We start from the raw sequence: 18908 nt of genomic DNA on the forward strand, positions 1-18908 counted from the left end.
TTTTGCCATTCTAACTAGTGTAAGGTAGTATCTCAATGTGGTATTGATTTGAATTTCCCTGATGGCTAATGATGATGAACATTTTTTCATGTGTCTGTTAGCCATTTGTATGTTTTCTTTTGAGAACTGACTATTCATGTCTTTTGCCCAGTTTTTGACTTGATTATTTGTTTTTTGGGGTGTTGAGTTTGAGAAGTTCTTTATAGATCTTGGATATCAGCCTTTTGTCTGTAGTGTCATTTGCAAAAATCTTCTCCCATTCCCTGGGTTGCCTCTATGTTTTTTTGACTGTTTCCTTTGCTATGTAGAAATCTTTTATCTTGATAAAGTCCCAAAAGTTCATTTTTGCTTTTGTTTCTCTTGCCTATGGAGATGTATCTTGACAGATACATCTTGCTGTGGCCCATGTCAAAGAGGTTGCTGCCTGTGTTCTCCTCTAGGACATTGATGAATTCCTGCCTCACATTGAGGTTTTTCATCCATTTTGAGTTTATCTTGTTTTAATATATTCTTTAGTCCATTAGGAATTCAATGTTCTTGACAGAAGCACAACTATTGTTAATTTTTGATGTATTTTATTCCTGCTTTTCTTCATGCATCTTTGCTAAAGATCAGAAATAATATTAATAAATAACTTACTGAATGTTTAAATTGTACCACATGTTCTGATAAGTGATTTCCCTGCACTTGCCATTATACTGTTATAATACACATGACTTAGATGATCTCTAAATGGCACTTCCCTTGGGCTCTTCCTCATATTTTCCATGTAGCTTTTATAAAGTTACTTGACCATTCATCTATTACTGGGTGATTAATTCCAAACTATCAGTGGCTACAAAAATTTAAGGATTGATATTATTTCGTTTACGTTGAAGCCCTCAGTAAGAGATATTTACCAGTAGGGCAGAGTGAGACTCCACAGTTGGAAAGAGAAATGAAAATATATAAGACATTCTCCGTTTATGTTTTGATTTTTTTAAAAGTCATGTTCTATAGCACTTTGTAGTTAAAAAGTGCTCTTCTTCATTTAATCCAATCTTCATAGGAAACATTACCTCCAGTTTGGAGGTGAGGAAATCAAGGCTCAGAGAATAAGAGAGCTGGGGCTGTAGTGCATTCTGCAGCCCTGACTTTTGCTAAAATGATCCTTTTGATGTTGTGCCCAGATTCCATTTGCGGCCTTTACTGGGTTGTGGTCTGTCGTTCTTCCAGCAGGAACAGGTTGGATAAAATCAGAATTCTGTTTCTTGGGTGGGGTAAATGGAAGGGTGCTTAACTTAGATTTCCCAGAAGAAAGAGCTATCTTGGAAGCTTAAATAAAAAGAGAGCCATCCTGAGAGAGAACGGGATGTTGAGGAACAGACTACTGGAAAGTATTTCCCAGGCACAGGGTGCCCCAGGCACTAATGGATCCCCAAAGCAGCACTGTGGGTGATCACTTTCTTAACTGCGCTCCCATTTGATCCTCAAACAGACCAATGGGGGGAGGCCAGAAGGAACTATTGACTTTATTTTACAGATGAAGAAACCCAGAGATTAAATGACCTGCCTAAGGGCAACCACTTATTAAGGTCACAGTAGGCTTTAACTTCACAGTGCCCCTCACCCAGCCTCCTTGTCTTCTCATTATGTGGCTCATGCTGCTTTTTATGAGTTTTCATCTCTGGAGACAGTGATCACCACAGTTTAAAATTACTTGAATACTCTTTGTGCCTGGGTCCAGTTTCTTTGTTGATTGTGTGCTGTCTGAAGGGAGGAGGACAGATACTCACTGATCAGGTTCAGAGACATTTTCCTGTTTTCCTCTCCAGATCTTACTCTGCTCCTGTTGTTCATTTGACTTTACTTAGTGTTTTCCCCGAATCAACTAAAAAGTCCAATACCTATAGGAGTGGGTGGATGCCTCAAATGGGCTAAGGCCCATCTACGGCCCATCATCTTTTATCTTGTTCCAGTCTAATTGTAAGGAGTATTGAACTACTTTTTAAATGAAAAATACTGCTACTGATAACTTCGGAAAAGTAGAAAGACCCCAAAGAACTCTGGAACCATGGATTTCTGATATTTTTAGTCCTGAGTAATAAACTTACTGTGCAAATTGAGTTGACATTCTGAAGTGTATCTCCTACTCATCCCCATCTATTTTTACATGCATTCTCTTTTAGACCTTTCTACTGAAAGAGTGGTCTTGGAGTGAGTAGCATCAACACCATCTAGGGATTTATTAACAGGGCTCATGCTCGGGACCCACCCCAGACCTACGGAACATGAACCTGAATCTGTTTTCACAGGTTCCCTAGTTGGCTTGTTTGTACATTAAAATTTAAGAAGTTCTTGTTCAGGTCACTCTTGTGCTTATCATCCGAGGAATTTTGTGGCTCCTCACTGCCTACATACTCTTCTGCTGTATCTTTAAAACCCTGTGTATTATGGATTGAATTTGGCTCCCTAGCCCTATTTACTATGATGTCCCTTTACAAATTCTCAAAGTGAACAAATTCTCAAAGTAAACTCAAAGCACATTGGTTTCCTAAAGTTCCCGACACAGTGCTTTGGCATCATAGCCATGATTGTACTCCCTCACTTTATTTCGTATGCCGTTCCCTCCATTCTGTTTGTTCAGAACTTTCTGGATCTTCAGAGGTGATATGTTTATCAAGCCTGTCCATATAATTCTCTCAAAATGTTCCCTTTCTTCTTTCTGGTCACATTATACTCCATAGCATAGGTTACATACTGTGAAGGATTCATCCCTTGAGGCAGAGCCTGATTCTGATTCACATTTATCCAAGCCCATCTCTGCCCACCTCCCAGTAGTGTCTGGCATGTTGGGGCTCAGAACCCATCAGGAACTTGACTTGAATTTAATTCTGATAGAGTCATCTCCTGTTTGAAGCCCTCCACTGACACTAACACGGTCCATCCATTGAGTCCTGCCTCCATTTCCCTGGGCCTCCTAGAGACCCCTTGCTTCCTCTGGTGAAAGCACTCAAGCTGGAAAGTGCCTCAAATCCATTAAGATGTTAATGACCTGTGGCAGGACTCTGGCAGCAACAACAGCACCTCTGTTGCCAGAAACCATTTATACTGGGTGGGTGTTTTCGACAACCACTTAATTAAACACATTGCCTTTCTCTATAAATTCCCCATGGCAGCAGACGCATCCAGATAGCTAATGGTCCCGGAGTGACCTGAATTATAGGACAGCGAGGGCATTTAGTTACTGCAGTCACAGATGTACTTGGAAATGTTTGTTTTCCCAAGACTGCTACCAATTAGGGAGGAGTCAGAAAGAGCCAAGAGGTGAAAAAGTCTGATGCAGATAAATGCCCAGTTCCATCACTTACTAGCCATGTGACAAATCTCTTATATCCTCCAGGCCTCAGTTTTATAAATAATAAAACTATTATTTCATTATTTATATAAATAACATATAAATTATACATAATATATAATAATATATAATACATAAACAACATATTATTTACATTATTGTTTATATTTATAATACATAATATATATGACATATATACTATATATTATTTATATTTATATTATTATTTATTACTTATAAGATGGGGATGGAAAACAGGTTATTAATTTAAGGATTAAATTACTTAATATATGTAGAACACTCACAATGTTTGTAACACCTACAAGGTGTGTATGTACCACCTGAGAGCTGGCTTTTCTTATTATTATTGTTATTGTTATTATTTATATTGACTCATTCATGCATTCATTTGTGTATTCACCAAGCTCCTCCCATAAGCCAGACTCCACCCTAAGTGATGAAAATACCAAAATAACAAGACAAGATTTTTTGCTCAGGGAGCTCTCAGTCTGGAGGGAAGGAGGATATGTAAATGAAGTCAGCATATAATATATGTTGATATACAGCCCTGCAAATGATCTTTCAGGAGCATAGAACTTTGCATTCGTATTGTTGACTTAGGTAAAGGAGATACCCAAGATTAAAGAAGAAAGAGAAACTTCCAAAAATATATGATGAAGAAGAACTTCCGAGGAAGAGGGAAAGAACATGTGTAGAATAACAGACATAGGCTCTAGGAACCACAAATTGTTCAGTGTATCTGGGTTATAGTGATCCATAGTAAGAGAGAGAGCTAGAAACAAGCTAGGAAGGTAGAAAGGAAGCAGAAAGTCAGGAATTTTGAATGCCAGGGCTAAGGAGTTTGGATTGCATTTTTTTCCTGCATTTTTTTCCATCCATGGAGATCCATTCAAATGCTTTAAATTGATTATGTATTCCCAATTTGCCAACATCATGTCACTCCCCATTACCTCATACTGGCCCCTCTTTATTCCCTTGTTGCAGTGATGGGTGGTGCTCTCTTCCAGTCATGAGCGCCAACAGTAGGCCTCTCATGATCAGTGACCGTAGCTTGGCATCTTGAAATCAGTGTACTAGGAAAATATATACCAAAGAAATGAAATGGGGGCATCATCACTATCATTACTATTATTTTAGAAAGAGTTTACAGTTTACAACACTCCACTGCCGTTATGTTTCCTTCATGACCACCATAGGCATTTCTTTCTTGAGTTACTGAAAGATATCAAACAGGGTCTTGACATTTTTAGAAAGGTAATAGGTTCTGAAAATGATTTACCAATAATCTAAAGTTAATCTTGATTATTTTGGGACCCGCCAATGTGTGTTTCAGTAAAGAAAATAAATAAGACCTCAACTTTAATATTGAGGCTATCAACGCATTTGGGCCTCTACAGCTGTTATACAAACAACTATTAAAGAGTCTTATGAATAAACATGTTGCCTGATTCACAAACAGCAAATTGTGTTTACTCTATGAGGTACCTAGGCTGTCCTCAAATGCCCTGTTTTAGGGAACATAGGGTGAGTCTAAGAAGAGTAATCTGTGTGAAGAAGCGGGAACTTCTGCTTCCACTGGTCTCTTTAGTAGGAAGAACAAAAAAGTTTAAGAAATGAAATGCTGTGCTTTTTGAATTAATAAAAATGTAGACATTTGAGCAAAGACAATTACCCAGGGCAAAGAAAGACTTATATAATGATAAAAGGGTCAATCTACCAAGAAGACAGAACAACCGTAAATGTGCCTACACCAAACAAGAGAACTGTAAAATATGTGAAATGAAAACTAATAGCATGGGAAGAAGAAATGGACTAATCCATGATTCTAGTTAGAGACTTCAATGCCATTCCCTTAATAAACAATATGACAAATACACTGAAAGTTGGCAAGGATTTAGAAGAACTCCCAATACCAACAGAACCCAATAGGCATTTATAGAACACTGCACCCAGAAAAAGCAGAATTAATGTTTTTTTTAAGTACCCAGAGAATATCTACCAAGATCCAACATCTCCTGAGCCATAAAACATACCTCACCAAATTTAAAATAATTGAAATAATTCAGAAAGTATTCTTCTACCACAATGGAATGAAACAAGAAATTAATAACTGGAAGAGAACAGCAAAATCTCCAAACCGTTAGAATCAACACATTTCTAAACAATCCAAGAGTTTCAAAGAAAAAGGAAGTTTCAAAGGAAATCAAAAGTATATTGAAGCTGAGTTCAAGTAAACATATAACATATGTGAGATTCAGATAAAGCAGTCCTGAGAAATTTGTAGCACTAATGGAAGAATGCTAAAGGCAACTGAGGAAAAGTCTCAAACCAATAACCCAAGCTCCTGCATCAAGAAACTAGAAAACAACAACAATAAGAAAACAAACTTAATAGTAAAAGAAGGAAGGAAATAATAAGGATAAGCGTAGAAGTCAATAATAATTTTAAAAAATAGAGAAAATTAATGAAGGAAACGTTGGTTTTCTGAAAAGTTCAATAAAATTGAGAAACTTTTAACAAAGCTGACAAAGAAAAAAAGAAATAGGATACAGATTATTAATATCAGAAGTGAAATGGAATATCCCTACAGACCCTGCAAACAACACAATAATAAGTGCAAGAAATAATAAGTGATCATAGCTAAAAGCTCTACACACATAAATTTGCCAATTTAGAAGAAATGGATCAATTCCTCAAAATACTCTACTGACCACAACTCGCTCAATATGAAGCAGATAACTTCAGTAGCTCTACAACAATTAGGAAATTGAATTTATAATTAAAGATGCTCCCCAAAAAGAAATCCCCCAGCTGAGGTGATTTCACTGGAGAATTCTATGAAATGTTTAGAGACGAATGAGCACCAATTTACATAATCTTCCTCAGAAAATAGAAGAGGAAGAAACAATTCCCAGCTCATTCTGTGAAGACAGTATTAACCTGATACCAAATCCAGACGAAGACAGTCACAACTAAAACTACAAACCTCTATCTGTCATGAATATAAATGCAAAAATTCTTATTGAAATGTTAGCAAATAGAAATTAAGTAACATATAAAAATAATTATATATCATGACAAAGTAGGGTTTATTCGAGGGATATAAAACTGGTTCAGTATTGGAAAATTAATCAGTGTAATCTACCACATTAACTGGCTAAAGAAGAAAAATTACATGATCAGATAAAATGATGCTGAGAAAGCATTTGGCAAAATTAAACACACACATTTCTGATAAAAGACCTCAAAAATATGCAGCAGGAACTTTTTTGATTTGCTGAAGAATATTTATTAACACCTGTAATTAACAGCTGCTAGTGGGAAAAGACTAGTGCTTTCTTTCTCCTTAAGACTGGGAAGAAAGCAAAAGAGTCAACTCTCAACTACCAGTATTTAACTTGGTAGTGGAAGCTCTAGCCAGCACAATAAGGCAAGAAAAGGAAATAAAAGCCACACAGATAAGAAAGGAAGAAATAAAAATTGTCCTTAATTGTAGATGGCATGAAAATCTTTGTAGAAAAACCCAAGAAATCTACAACAAAATTCCCAGAAGTAATAAATTACTTTAGTGAAGTTGCAGGGTACAGGATCATATGAAATCAGCTGTATTTCTATAGGCTAGCATTCAAGAAGTGAAAACAAATTAAAAATACAGTAACATTTATAATTATCCAAAGAAAGAAATATGTAAGTGTAAATATAATAAAATATGTATAGGATTTGGCATGCTGAAAACTACCAAATGCTGATGAACGAAGTCAAAGACCTCAATAAGTGAGAGACATACCATATTCATAGATCTGAAGATGCAGAATAGTCAAGATATCAATTCTCCAATGTTTGACCTGTAGGTTTAACATGATTCCTTTCAAAATCTCAGCAAGGTTTTTTGCAGCTATAAACAATACATTCTAAAATTTTTATAGAGACCTAGGAATCAGAATAGCTGGAACAGTTCTGAAAATGAAGACTAAAGTGCATTTCACTGACCGCTCCTATGTTCTGCTCTGTGACTTCAGTCCCTGGCCATAGCTGATTGGACAAATTGAGGAGCCGATCCATTAACTGGCCCATGATCCAAAAAGATGGCTCAAAGGAAAGCTCAGGACTAAAAGAATTCTAGATCTTGAGCATTTGAACAGGGAGGAACAGCTATCATGGCTATGAAAGTGGGTCTGGAAGTTCATGTCCAGTTAGGAAACAAAGGTCATAGGCAAGATGAAATTAAAGAGGAACAAACACTGGTAGTAAGCAAGGGAACATGGCAATCAAGAGGAAACATGCAATGTGCAGAGAGACCCAGAAATCATGATAGAGACAGCCCCCGAGGGAATAGCTTTTGATCCTTGTGGCTTTCCAGCTTTCATAAAGTCCAACTGCGCAATGGTTCCTGCTCTTGGATTTCTGTGGGATTCCTCAGAGTATTTATATATCTCCTCTTTCTGGGCTCGCCCAATCTGGGCTGTGTCTTCTGTACCCGAAGAGCTGAACTGACATGGTGCAGTAAATAGACATCTCTCCCAGTTAAAAAGAATAATACAATGGAGGTGGCACAAAGTGAGCATTTGCTGTATCTTGTCCCACTGTTCTTTCTTCTCTGCCGCCTTCTCAAAATTAGGCCTTGTTCTCTTGCCAGCTTTTTTGGCTTCTGATCAAGTGAATATCCCCAAAGTCAATTCAGGGGAGGAGAGAGCTCCTCAGGGGGTGGGCCTCCTGTTAGCCCCTGGTGCGCTGGGGGGACTTGAGCTATTCAACAGCTATTCAGTCGTTCTGTGGAGAAGAGAGAAGGATGGGGTGTGCCCAGAGTCTTTTCTTCTGTGTAGCTTTTAAAATACCCTCTTACTGATGGTACTGTGACAGGGAGAGCAAAGTTGCCTGGCTGTATATGAAAAATAAGTGGGAGAAGCAGCTGGATGGGATGTATATTGCCTGGGCTAGGGGTGTCCAAAGAGCTGGATTCTAGTCTTGCCTCTGTTACTCAGTACTAGGTGCATGTTGCTTTATTGGGGCTTGGTTTCTCCATCTGTAAAGTGGAGGATAACAACCGTTTACTATGAAAGACATTCATAAATCACGAAGAAACTGTAGTTGTTCCAGCATGGGATGTGGCTTCCGTTTACCTCTCCCTCCGCTCTCCTCCTTGCTCCCTTCACCTTGGTCATGCCGACTTCCTTGATGTTCTATGAAATGTGCTGGAGCCTGTCTCTGGGCGTTTGCACTAGCTCTTCACTTCACCTAGATATAATTTCCACAGATACCCTCATCTCCCTTTTACCTAGGTCTTCACATTTACGTGTCCATTTCCTTTTGTCTGTGTGCCTTCCTAGAATGTAAGCACGAGAGGAACAGGGGCTTGTTTGGCTCACCACTATACCAGTAGAGCCTGGAGCATAATTATGGCTCAATAAATATTTGTTGGATCATTAAAGGGGATTATGTCTGGACTGGATATCTAGTATTGCTTCTCTAAAGAAAGACCTTCCTTGGGGCATCTGAGTGTCTTAGTTGGTTAAGTGTCTGACTCTTGATTTTGGCTCAGGTCATGACCTCAGCGTCATGAGATCCAGTCCTGCTTTGGGTTTCACACTCAGTGTGGTCTGATTGAGATTCTCTCCTTCTCCCTCTACTCCTCTTCCCTGCCTGCACACACTCTCTCTCTCAAATAAATAGAATCTTAAGCAGGCTTCACATATGGGGCAAAACTCTACTTGGGGCCGCATCTCATGACCCTGGGATCATGCCTGGAGATGAAATCAAGAGTCTGATTCTAAACCAACTAAGTTACCCAGGTGCCCCTGCTGCAAAAGTGTTTAAAGGGAATTTAAAAGAATTCTTTATCATCATTTTCTCCTCCTCCTTCTTCATCACCATCATCATCATCACCATCACCATCACCATCATATTAATAGTCAATGAAAACTAAGTGCATTGGGGCGCCTGGGTGGCTCAGTGGGTTAGGCCGCTGCCTTCGGCTCAGGTCATGATCTCAGGGTCCTGGGATCGAGTCCCACATCGGGCTCTCTGCTCAGCAGGGAGCCTGCTTCCCTCTCTCTCTCTCTCTCTCTCTCTCTCTGCCAGTCTCTCTGCCTACCTGTGATCTCTCTCTGTCAAAAAAAAAAAAAAAATCTTTAAAAAAAAAAACAACTAAGTGCATTATGTGTGCTTTGCATTCTACTAAATGCTGTGTAACACTATTTTAAAAATTCACAACAACCCTATGAAGTATATCTACATTATTATTATTTTCATTTTAGAGATGTGGAAAATGGATTTTAGAAAAGATAAGTAACTTCTGTAAGATCTCACAGCTAGTAAGATTCAGAACTGCATCTCTAACTCTGGTCTGTGTGACAGGAAGCCCACTATTGCTCAGGAATCTAGCACTTGAAATGTACCATGAAATGAAGACCCATTTGTGGTTAAAATGAGTCTAATGCTCACAGGAGTATCGGCAAAACTACTGATCAAGGGCTGTTTGTCTTCAGGACAGGGACATTAAAAAAAAAAAAAATTAACATTCACAAAGCAATTTCTGGTACACCAGGACTAGGTTGGGACTATGACATAATATAATGATCCTTTCTGGTTAGTTATTTTGGCTGGGAGACTAAGAAGCAGAAGAGGTTCACTCCTGGTGGTTAAAGAACTTTTGATAAAGTGATGGTGGTCATGATTAATTATTTGCATTGGTAAAGTAATCTTTAGAAATACTCTGTAGCATTCTACTCTGGAAAGTTGGGTAAATCCACACATCTTCCAGTGCCACCTTTAAATTCTTTGGGTTTAGGCTCAAAATGGTTTCACCTCAGTGCCTGAGGAATCAGCTCCTGACAATGTCTTGACATTTCAAAACCTTGGTTCTGCCTCTGGATGTCTTTTAAAAGGATAGATGCCCAGAGGCACCTGGGTGGCTCAGTTGGTTAAGCCACTGCCTTCAGCTCAGGTCATGATCCCGGAGTCCTGGGATCGACAGGCTCCTGGGATCGACAGGCTCCAGCTCTACGGGGAGTCTGCTTCTCCCTCTGACCTTCTCCTCTCTCATGCTCTCTCTCTCAAATAAATAAATAAAATCTTAAAAAAAAAGGAAGGATAGAGGCCCAGGATTCCAGCTCAGCAACTCTGAATCAGAATCCTCCTGGGTTCTACCTTCTCTTTTTATGGTAAATCTGTTTTCATGAATTTCCTTTACATACTGTGCAAACATGTGTGTTCTAACAAGTCATTCTGTACATGTCATTGTGTGTCTTTGCACCTACTGTTCCCTCTATCTAAAATTAATTAATCCACCTTCTGCATCAAGTTATTTCAAAATAATTCTTCAAGCACACTATATCCAGAGCCTTGCCTCATTTCCTTGGGAGTTTTAAGTACCTTTCAGTAGCAGAGTGGTTCATCAAAAGTATGTTTTCTAGAGTCAGACACCCTCAGTGTGAATTGTAGTTCCAGAATTGGGCAAGTTATTTCACCTCTTTATGTTTTCTTTCCTCATCTATAAAATGGGGATAATGACACATCCTCATGGGTTTTCTGTGAGCATAAATGAAGTAATTTATACAAAGAATTTAGTCCAAAATCTTACAAAGTAAACATTAAATCAATAGTAGGCAGCTGGGATTTCCATAGCGTTGTATACAAGCTTTCACATTATTATTTATCACTCAATACCATAGTACTGATTTATGTTCTCCCACATTAGAATATAAGCTTTTAAGAACAGGAAAAATTGAGGAGGACTTTACAGTGTGAGCACCTACATAATGTCTTTAATAAAACACAACTGACCTTAGAACAATGAAGGGATTTTGGGTACTGAGTCAAAAATCCATCTATAACTTTTGGCTCCCCAAACTTTACCAAGAGCCCACCGTTGACTAGAAAGCTTACTAATAACACACTCAATGAACACCATTTTGAATGTTATATATGTTCTTACAATAAAGTAGGCTAGAGAAAAGAAAATGCTATTAAGAAAATCAAAATACACTTACACTACTGTACTCTGTTTACCAAAAAATCTGCATATAAGTGGACCCACACAGTTAAAACCTACGTTGTTCAAGTATCAAGTGTATAAACACTCAGCAATATTAATTGATTACATGATGAGATTTCATTACCTTCCTAATAAGTGGTGTTTTTGTAGAGAGGAGAGCATAAGGGTTTAAGGTGGAACATACCTTGGATGAATCCAGGCTATATTATTTGGAACAATTTAGCTTCCTTTATTAGTCAACGTGGGTTGCTGTGACAAAATGCCCATAGAGTCTGTTAAATGACAGACATTTATTTCTCACAGTTCTGGGGACTGGGAAGTCTAAGATCAAGATGCCCACAGATTTGGTTCTCAGTGAGAGCTTTTTTTCCTGGCTTGCCTTCTCATTGTATCTTCACATCCTGGAGGGAGAAAATTCTGTCTCTTCCTCTTCTTCTTCTTCTTCTTCTTCTTTTTTTTTTTTTTTTTAAAAAGATTGTATTTATTTGACAGAGAGAGAGAGAGAGAGAGAGATCACAAGTAGGCAGAGAGGCAGGCAGAGAGAGAAGGGGAAGCAGGCTCGCTACGGAGCAGAGAGCCCGATGCGGGCTCGATCCCAGGACCCTGGGATAATGATCTTAGCCGAAGGCAGAGGCTCTTCCTCTTTCTATAAGGCCTATAATCTCATGGGGGGAGCTCCATCTCCATGACGTCATCTACACCTAATCACCTCTGAATGGCCTCACTGCTTAGTACCGTCATTTTGGAAGTTAGAGCTTCAACATCGGAATTTTGAGGGGAAATAAATATTCAGTCTGTTATACCTCCCTGAGTCTCCATTTCCTCACCTGTACTCATCCAGACTGTTCGATGCAGATTAAAACAGGTAATATTTGTGTAATATCTAGCACACTACCTGATCCAGAGAAGACCCCCAATAAATGAAGGCTTTTGATTATAACCTAAGAAAAATGCATGGCAGAATTATTCATATGCGTGTAGATCTCAGAAGCTTTAGAATTGGCATGTATATGGGTGTATATATACACCCATATATATATTTGCATATACACATACACACACATATAAATTATATATGTGTATAATTTCCCAACTAAAAACTGATTGTTTATAGTTTCATTATATCTTTTAGAATTCAAAGACTCCATTGTTTTCTGAGGGAAAAAATGGCCATGTTTTTTCTTACTCGGGAAAAAAAAACAGTCTTTGTGGGTACATGAATGGATGTTTCCAGGTCTATCCTGTCTATGTTTTATGGGGACACTTTGTCTATCCTACAGTGTATACATTAAGGAAGTGTTAAACACACACACACACAACTTATACTCCTGAAAACTTTTTGCATGTGTTTATTCCCAAGAATCATTCCTGCTTTGCAACGTATGTTTTTTCAGCACAAAGATCTTACACCTAACAGCAGGAAATGAAGTGTTGATAAAAGAATGTTCTTCAAGGGCATGAAATAGGTAGATTCCTGGGGTTCCTTTTCCTCAGCCCTGTAAACAGGGGCTGGGAATCTGGAGACCTGAGTCTGTGGACTTGTGTTAATATTATAAAATCTCGTCACAACTTTAGGTGCCATATTAGTTCTTCCATACATGATTTCATCTCATGTCTTAGAAAATTGTGTATTCCTTAAGAGCAGAATATTCTTCTCACTATTCCCAGTAGCTACCACAGAACTTGGAACATGCCTAGCTCTGTGGGGTAGTGGGGAGAAAACCGAACCACAGGAAGTCAGGTTAGGGGATCTGAGAACAAAGAAGGTTTGTGGGCATCGGGTTTTTATTAGAATACCGTGTTTACTTGGAGGGTCCCCTATTTTAAACAAATTGGAGAGTGCCCAGGAAAGAATAACCAAATGATTGAAAGAATTTAATGTGGATTATTTAGCTACAGGTTTTTTAAGACTTCACTTAACCCAGGGGGAGGAAAATTGCTTTGCTTCAATGCCATGCATTTTTCATCTGTTTATGTTTCAAGAGCAAACCCAAATTGGATTCTCTTCAGGGCCTGGAACCCAGTGGGTGCTCAGGGAATATGTGTGGAATGAATGATTCAGTGTTTTCCTCCTGGGTTGCCGATTTCTGGCTAGCCAAGAAACTGTCTTCCTCTTTTAAGGTCTGGGCTGTGCTAAGAGGCTGGAGGGACACACGAAGGAAGATGAATTTGTAAACGAGGTATAGTCAGTCTATTCAGTATTAGGGAAGATGTTTCTACTGAATGGTGTGTGTGTGTGTGTGTGTGTGTGTGTGTGTGTGTGTACATACATGCATGTGTGTAAGTGTGAAGGAATAATGTTAGAAAAAATATTTTGGGACGAAAATCATTTCTAAACCACAAATTAGTGTGACACAGCCTTAAAAGAGCAACTGAAAGTATTGTTGGGGTAGGGCTGGGGCCACAAGGAAAGCATCTGGATGGTTTGAGTGACCACGTAGGGGCTCTGGAAACTTGCTCTGCCGGGTTGCCTGTCATTGCTGGTTCGCTGTTGCCCTCTGCTGGCAAAACTGTTGTCATCCCAGGAAACCACAAATCTGGAGTTCCTAGATTCCCTTTTACACTGGGGTGTCCAGGCCCTTCATCGAATAGGGAAATGACACTAGTGTTGAGGAACAATAGTGGCAACAGGAGATACGGCAAAGCCTCTGCCAGGAGACATTGAGTATCACAACTAAGAGGATGAATCATGGTTTTCGTCTTTCATGCTCTGCTTACTTGCTATGATTTCTATCTCGGCTTTGGTTGGGCATAATGAGGGGACCCAGACAGGACTAAAACACCTCTCTGTACTGGAGGGGGTGGGTGTCGCTCATCAAATGTGGGGAACAGGAGGATATTCTGGAGGTAGACATCACTATAATATAGAGCAGATTGTGACGTGGGCCACAGCTGAGGCTCTGATAAAAAGCTTGTGTGTCTTTTAAAAAAAATTTTTTTTTTAAAGATTTTATTTATTTATTTGACAGAGAGAGAGAGATCACAAGTAGTCAGAGAGGCAGGCAGAGAGGGAGGGGGAAGCAGACTCCCTGCTGAGCAGAGAGCCTAATTCGGGACTCCATCCCAGGACCCTGAGATCAAGACCTGAGCCGAAGGCAGAGGCTTAACCTAGTGAGCCACCCAGGTGCCCCAAGTTTGTGTGTCTTTAATGCAAAGAAAGATGATATCTGCTTTGCAAGAGGTAGGCTGGAGACTGGTGAGGGTGAATCTCCATGAAATAGATAGCATTTAAACTGGGGACTTGAAGGATAGGTGAGGTTATTTTTTTTTAAATATCTTTTTATCATGAAAGTAGAATGTGTTCATTGCCAAAAGAAATTAACTACTGGCTAATAAAAGCATGAAAAACCCCAGCACTCAGAAATAATCAGTTACCATTTTGATCTATGGATTTGTTGTTACAAAGTTGGAAGTATACTGAAAGCAACATTTTGTATCCTCTCTTTCTGATTTTTACACTGCATGAACATTTTCCCAATGTTACTGATTAGTTTTTGAAACTGTGCTATTTTATGGGGGAGTATTTCAATGTGTAAACGTGAGGATAGGATTCCCAAACAGCATGAGCCAAGGCATATGGCTTGTACAGCACAAGGATTGTTCATTCTTTACTAATTCATTTCAGAAATATTTTTTGGACACATGCAACCTCAAAGACACAATGTGCAGAACTCTCTCTATCTTTGTGGTGTTCATAGTATAGGAGAGGAGGCAGACGTTAATTAGGTCATCACAGAAATAACTAAAATTGCATCTGGGGTAAGCACTATGAAGGAGAAGTGTGCGGCATTATGTAAGTGTACATTAGAAAGAGCAGAAGTAGTCACCGAGGTCTGGGAAGGCTTGCCTGAGTAAGGAGTAATTGAGCTCAGCACTATAGCAGATAAGTAAAGAATCCCAGGAGGAGGCAGCAAATGCAAAGTCACTTTAGTAGGAGTGGGGATGTTGAAGACAAGAAACTGAAAGATGGAGAAGAATGAGTGCAGAGACTTGACCTGGGATGAGGCTGAAGAAGTTAAGTAGGGCTTGACCATGGAGAGCATTTCAGACCTGGTGAAGAACTTTTGTCATTTCTTACGAGAACTCCGGAGAACTATTGAAATGTCTGAAGCCAAAGTGGAGAGGTGAGGGCCAAATTCGTTTTTTTCAAAAGGTCTCCCTCAAAATGTGGAGAGGTTAGGAGGGAACAAGAGTAGATGTAGGCAAAATGGGTCTCGGTGGCTAGTAGCCAGACCTAGTCAGAGGATGACTGTGATAGTCTAAGCAGGAGATGAGGGAAGACTTGATCCAGTCAAGAGGAGGTCAAAGTCAAGATGGAGATAAGTGGGTGACATTGAGAAATATTTGGGGCGTCAAATGTTTAGGACCTGGCAGATGAGGTAAGGAAAGGGAGAGTCCAGAATGACTCCCTCCTATGTCTCTGGCTTGCATAACTGGAAGGAGGGTTCTTCACCAAGATTGGGAACACTGGAAGAGGACAACGTTTGAAAGGGACAGTAATGTGTGTTTTCTCAGGAGAAAGGTTTCCCAGAGAGAACAGTCCCCGGAGTGGTATATATCATCACATCAGCTCCTTCCAGAAGTGGGTTTTACAACATTCTCATACCACCTGAAGGACCCTCTCTTTGGAGGTGGATGGTACTAGGAAGAAAGCCAATACCATGGCTGGGTTTTATGTCTCTATTTTGTCTTTAAAATGAAGGTAATAACATCCAGTCCAAAGAGTTGTTGTGAGGATTAATAGGACCATCAATATCCAAGGACTTTGTAAATCTCCACAGTATTTCACTGTTACTCCTATCCCTATATTTGTGGTGGATACTGCTGCCAACCCAACTTCAATTATGTTAATATTGGGGATATGAAATTCAATGTTTTTTCCATGAGTTATTCGGGGAAAAAGGTGCGATTGAAGTCTAAATAAATACATATACCACCCAGGAGCTAGAGATGTGGCCCCAAACTATTTATAAATCTGTGTGTTTACTTGAATTCAGACTTTCCCGACATGTAAATTATGCAAAATCTGTGTCACAGCAGAGCACTCTGTGTTCCTAAAAAGAATTCTCTTTTTTCCCAAATCCTTTACCTTTTAAAATAAATCTCATTATGGAGTGCTGACATTTTCAGTAAAACCATTCAACCAAAAGCTGTGGTTTTTTTAGACTAAAACCAAGTCTGGTTTATTAGGCAACAGCTTTTAACTTGCTGCTAAGTAGATGCAAGCTATTTAGAGAAATTTATGTAGATATCCGATAAGACATTTCAGAGTCCCCAGTCTCTTTCTGATTAAGACTGAGAGTGTTAAACAGATCATCTAGAATTCCTTCCTTTTCCCAGTACGTCAGGAGTTGAGTATGGCAGCGTCGTTGAAGTGGAGGGACACTGAGGAGACAGGATTTAAACCAAATCTCTCAGACTCTGCACCACTGATCCTATTACCATATTCTAGTTGACTGACTTCAGATGAGACTTTCTTCAAAGGGTTGTGGGGGATGTAGAGCTAATACTCTTACCACATTATGGCTACCTTACAACAGGACCTCTATCCATGATCCCAGCCTTCTTGTTTTTCCTTTTTCTCCTTTTCTCTCTTCTCTTCTATCTTTTTTCTCTTTTTTACATGTCTACTTTTCCTTGCACTGATTTAATTCTTGGCTTGCCTTGCCTTTCTGGGTTTAGGTTATGCTGTACTGAGGAAAGGCTTATAACTGGGTTGCCCAAAATTCCTTAGTGACTGAGGTCCCTGCCCCCGATCATAACAGCTGATTTTATAGAGCACTGATTGAGAATAATTTCCCCTAATCCTCTCCCCAAACTTAGGAGATGAGCAGGAGCCAAAGACAGGTTAAATATCCAATCCTACAGAGTCAGTAAGTTATAGAACTGGAAGTTTTACCTCCGCCCTCATCTAGCCCAACAACCTTCAAAATTTTTGATTAGCACTCATTTATTCACTCAACAGGAATTTATTTATTGTAGGCTATTTGACAGGAGCTGGATAGAGTCTCTACCTTTTTCACACACACACACACACACACACACACACACACACTTCTGAGCTCACACTGACTGCCACTGTCTTCCCTCTGTATTTTGGTGTCCTTTCTGATTAGTCAGTGTCCACTTGGTACTTACCTCTAAACGTTTTACATATCATCCCTCCTTACAAAAAGCAATGGGTCCAAAAATGAAGGAGGATCAGGATGCTTTGAGAGAACATAATGGAGTGCCACGTTTGTATAGAAGCTGAAGAAATCCTCTTGCATGAGGCATTTGACCTATAAATCATGGGACAGTTAGGGTTATGAGATAATGCTGCAGTCCGTGGGATTTGCTCCTAACTTGGATTTGCTCCTAAGATCAAAGAGATGCTATTTAATAAAATAAATAGGGGAGTGATGTCATTCTGTTTGTATTTTAAAAATAGCACTGTAGTTACTGTGTGAGAATGGATGGGAGTAGGGTGTCCTTTCTGTCTTTACATTAGACTGATTTTGTGTGGTGAGGATTCAGGTATAAATCAGTCACAGATCACCCTTTTCAAGTTACCTAAGGAAAACAAAACATGTGCTGAAATAAATTTAATAAAAATCGTGAGTGTTATATCCTAAAGACTATAGTAGATAGACAGCAAAATTGCTGTGAGTGAGAGGATTTCCAGACCATGTGCATTTTCTTCTAACCAGACAGCATTGCTTGTATTTCTTTTTGTTTTCTCTGGTGCAGATTCTGTTGGAATCAAAATTTTCCATTCATGCCCTGAAAGGCTCTCAAAGCCAAAGCAAATTAATTTAGTAAACAGTTATCTAGTGTCTACTTTGTCCTTGGCTCACAAGAACACCAGTTCACTTGTTCAAGGATATGATAGGATGAGCAGATGGCTTGTGGGGGCGGGGGTCAGTGCACCTGTCTCCATTTTATCTTCACTCAGCAACATAACTTTTGGGGATTAGAAAAAACTAGTGTGTGGTGAGTAAAGTTTATAGTAAGAACTGACTTGGGGAAAAGAACAATGTTTTGGTGTCCTTGGAGGAAGATGAGGGTTTTCTAGCAAACAGGGAAGATATGAAGGAACATGAATCAGGTGTCTGTCAACACACTACAAGCTTGTCATTACCCTCATAGATCTCTTCATGGTTACTCACCTCTGAAATTGTATTCTTTCTGCAATCTTCTGTCTTCCCTCCTCCCTTGGTCATGGAGCTGGACTGAGAGAGAGAGGATGGCATTAGGTATCCCTCAACCCCTCTTCTGAGGTGATCAAATCTCCCTATTTTCTGTGTTAGTAGAGGCATTTCGGGGAGTGCCATTATTTTTAACTTGGAAAGACCATGCCATTAACTCGTATCCTCTGTGATGATTCCTACAGGATAGACCACTGGAACAATGAGAAGGAGAGGATTTTGCTGGTCACAGACAAGACTCTCTTGATCTGTAAATATGACTTTATCATGCTCAGCTGTGTGCAGTTGCAGCGGATTCCCCTGAGCTCCATCTACAGAATCTGCCTGGGCAAGTTTGTCTTCCCTGGGATGTCACTGGACAAGTGAGTGT

General features: G+C 39.4%; 1 protein-coding gene across 1 annotated transcript in view; it reads left to right on the top strand.

Moving 5' to 3' along the window:
- Positions 1-18908, top strand: part of TPRG1 (tumor protein p63 regulated 1) — a 154899-nt gene that overhangs the window by 45843 nt on the left and 90148 nt on the right. Inside the window, exon 4 of the mRNA XM_004745248.3 lies at positions 18724-18900. Coding sequence (XP_004745305.1) covers positions 18724-18900 — 177 coding nt within the window. The remainder of the gene's footprint in view (positions 1-18723; positions 18901-18908) is intronic.

Source organism: Mustela putorius, unplaced genomic scaffold, assembly GCF_011764305.1.
Source record: "Mustela putorius furo isolate JIRA1106 unplaced genomic scaffold, ASM1176430v1.1 tig00003834_pilon_pilon_pilon, whole genome shotgun sequence".
Lineage (NCBI taxonomy): Eukaryota > Metazoa > Chordata > Mammalia > Carnivora > Mustelidae > Mustela > Mustela putorius.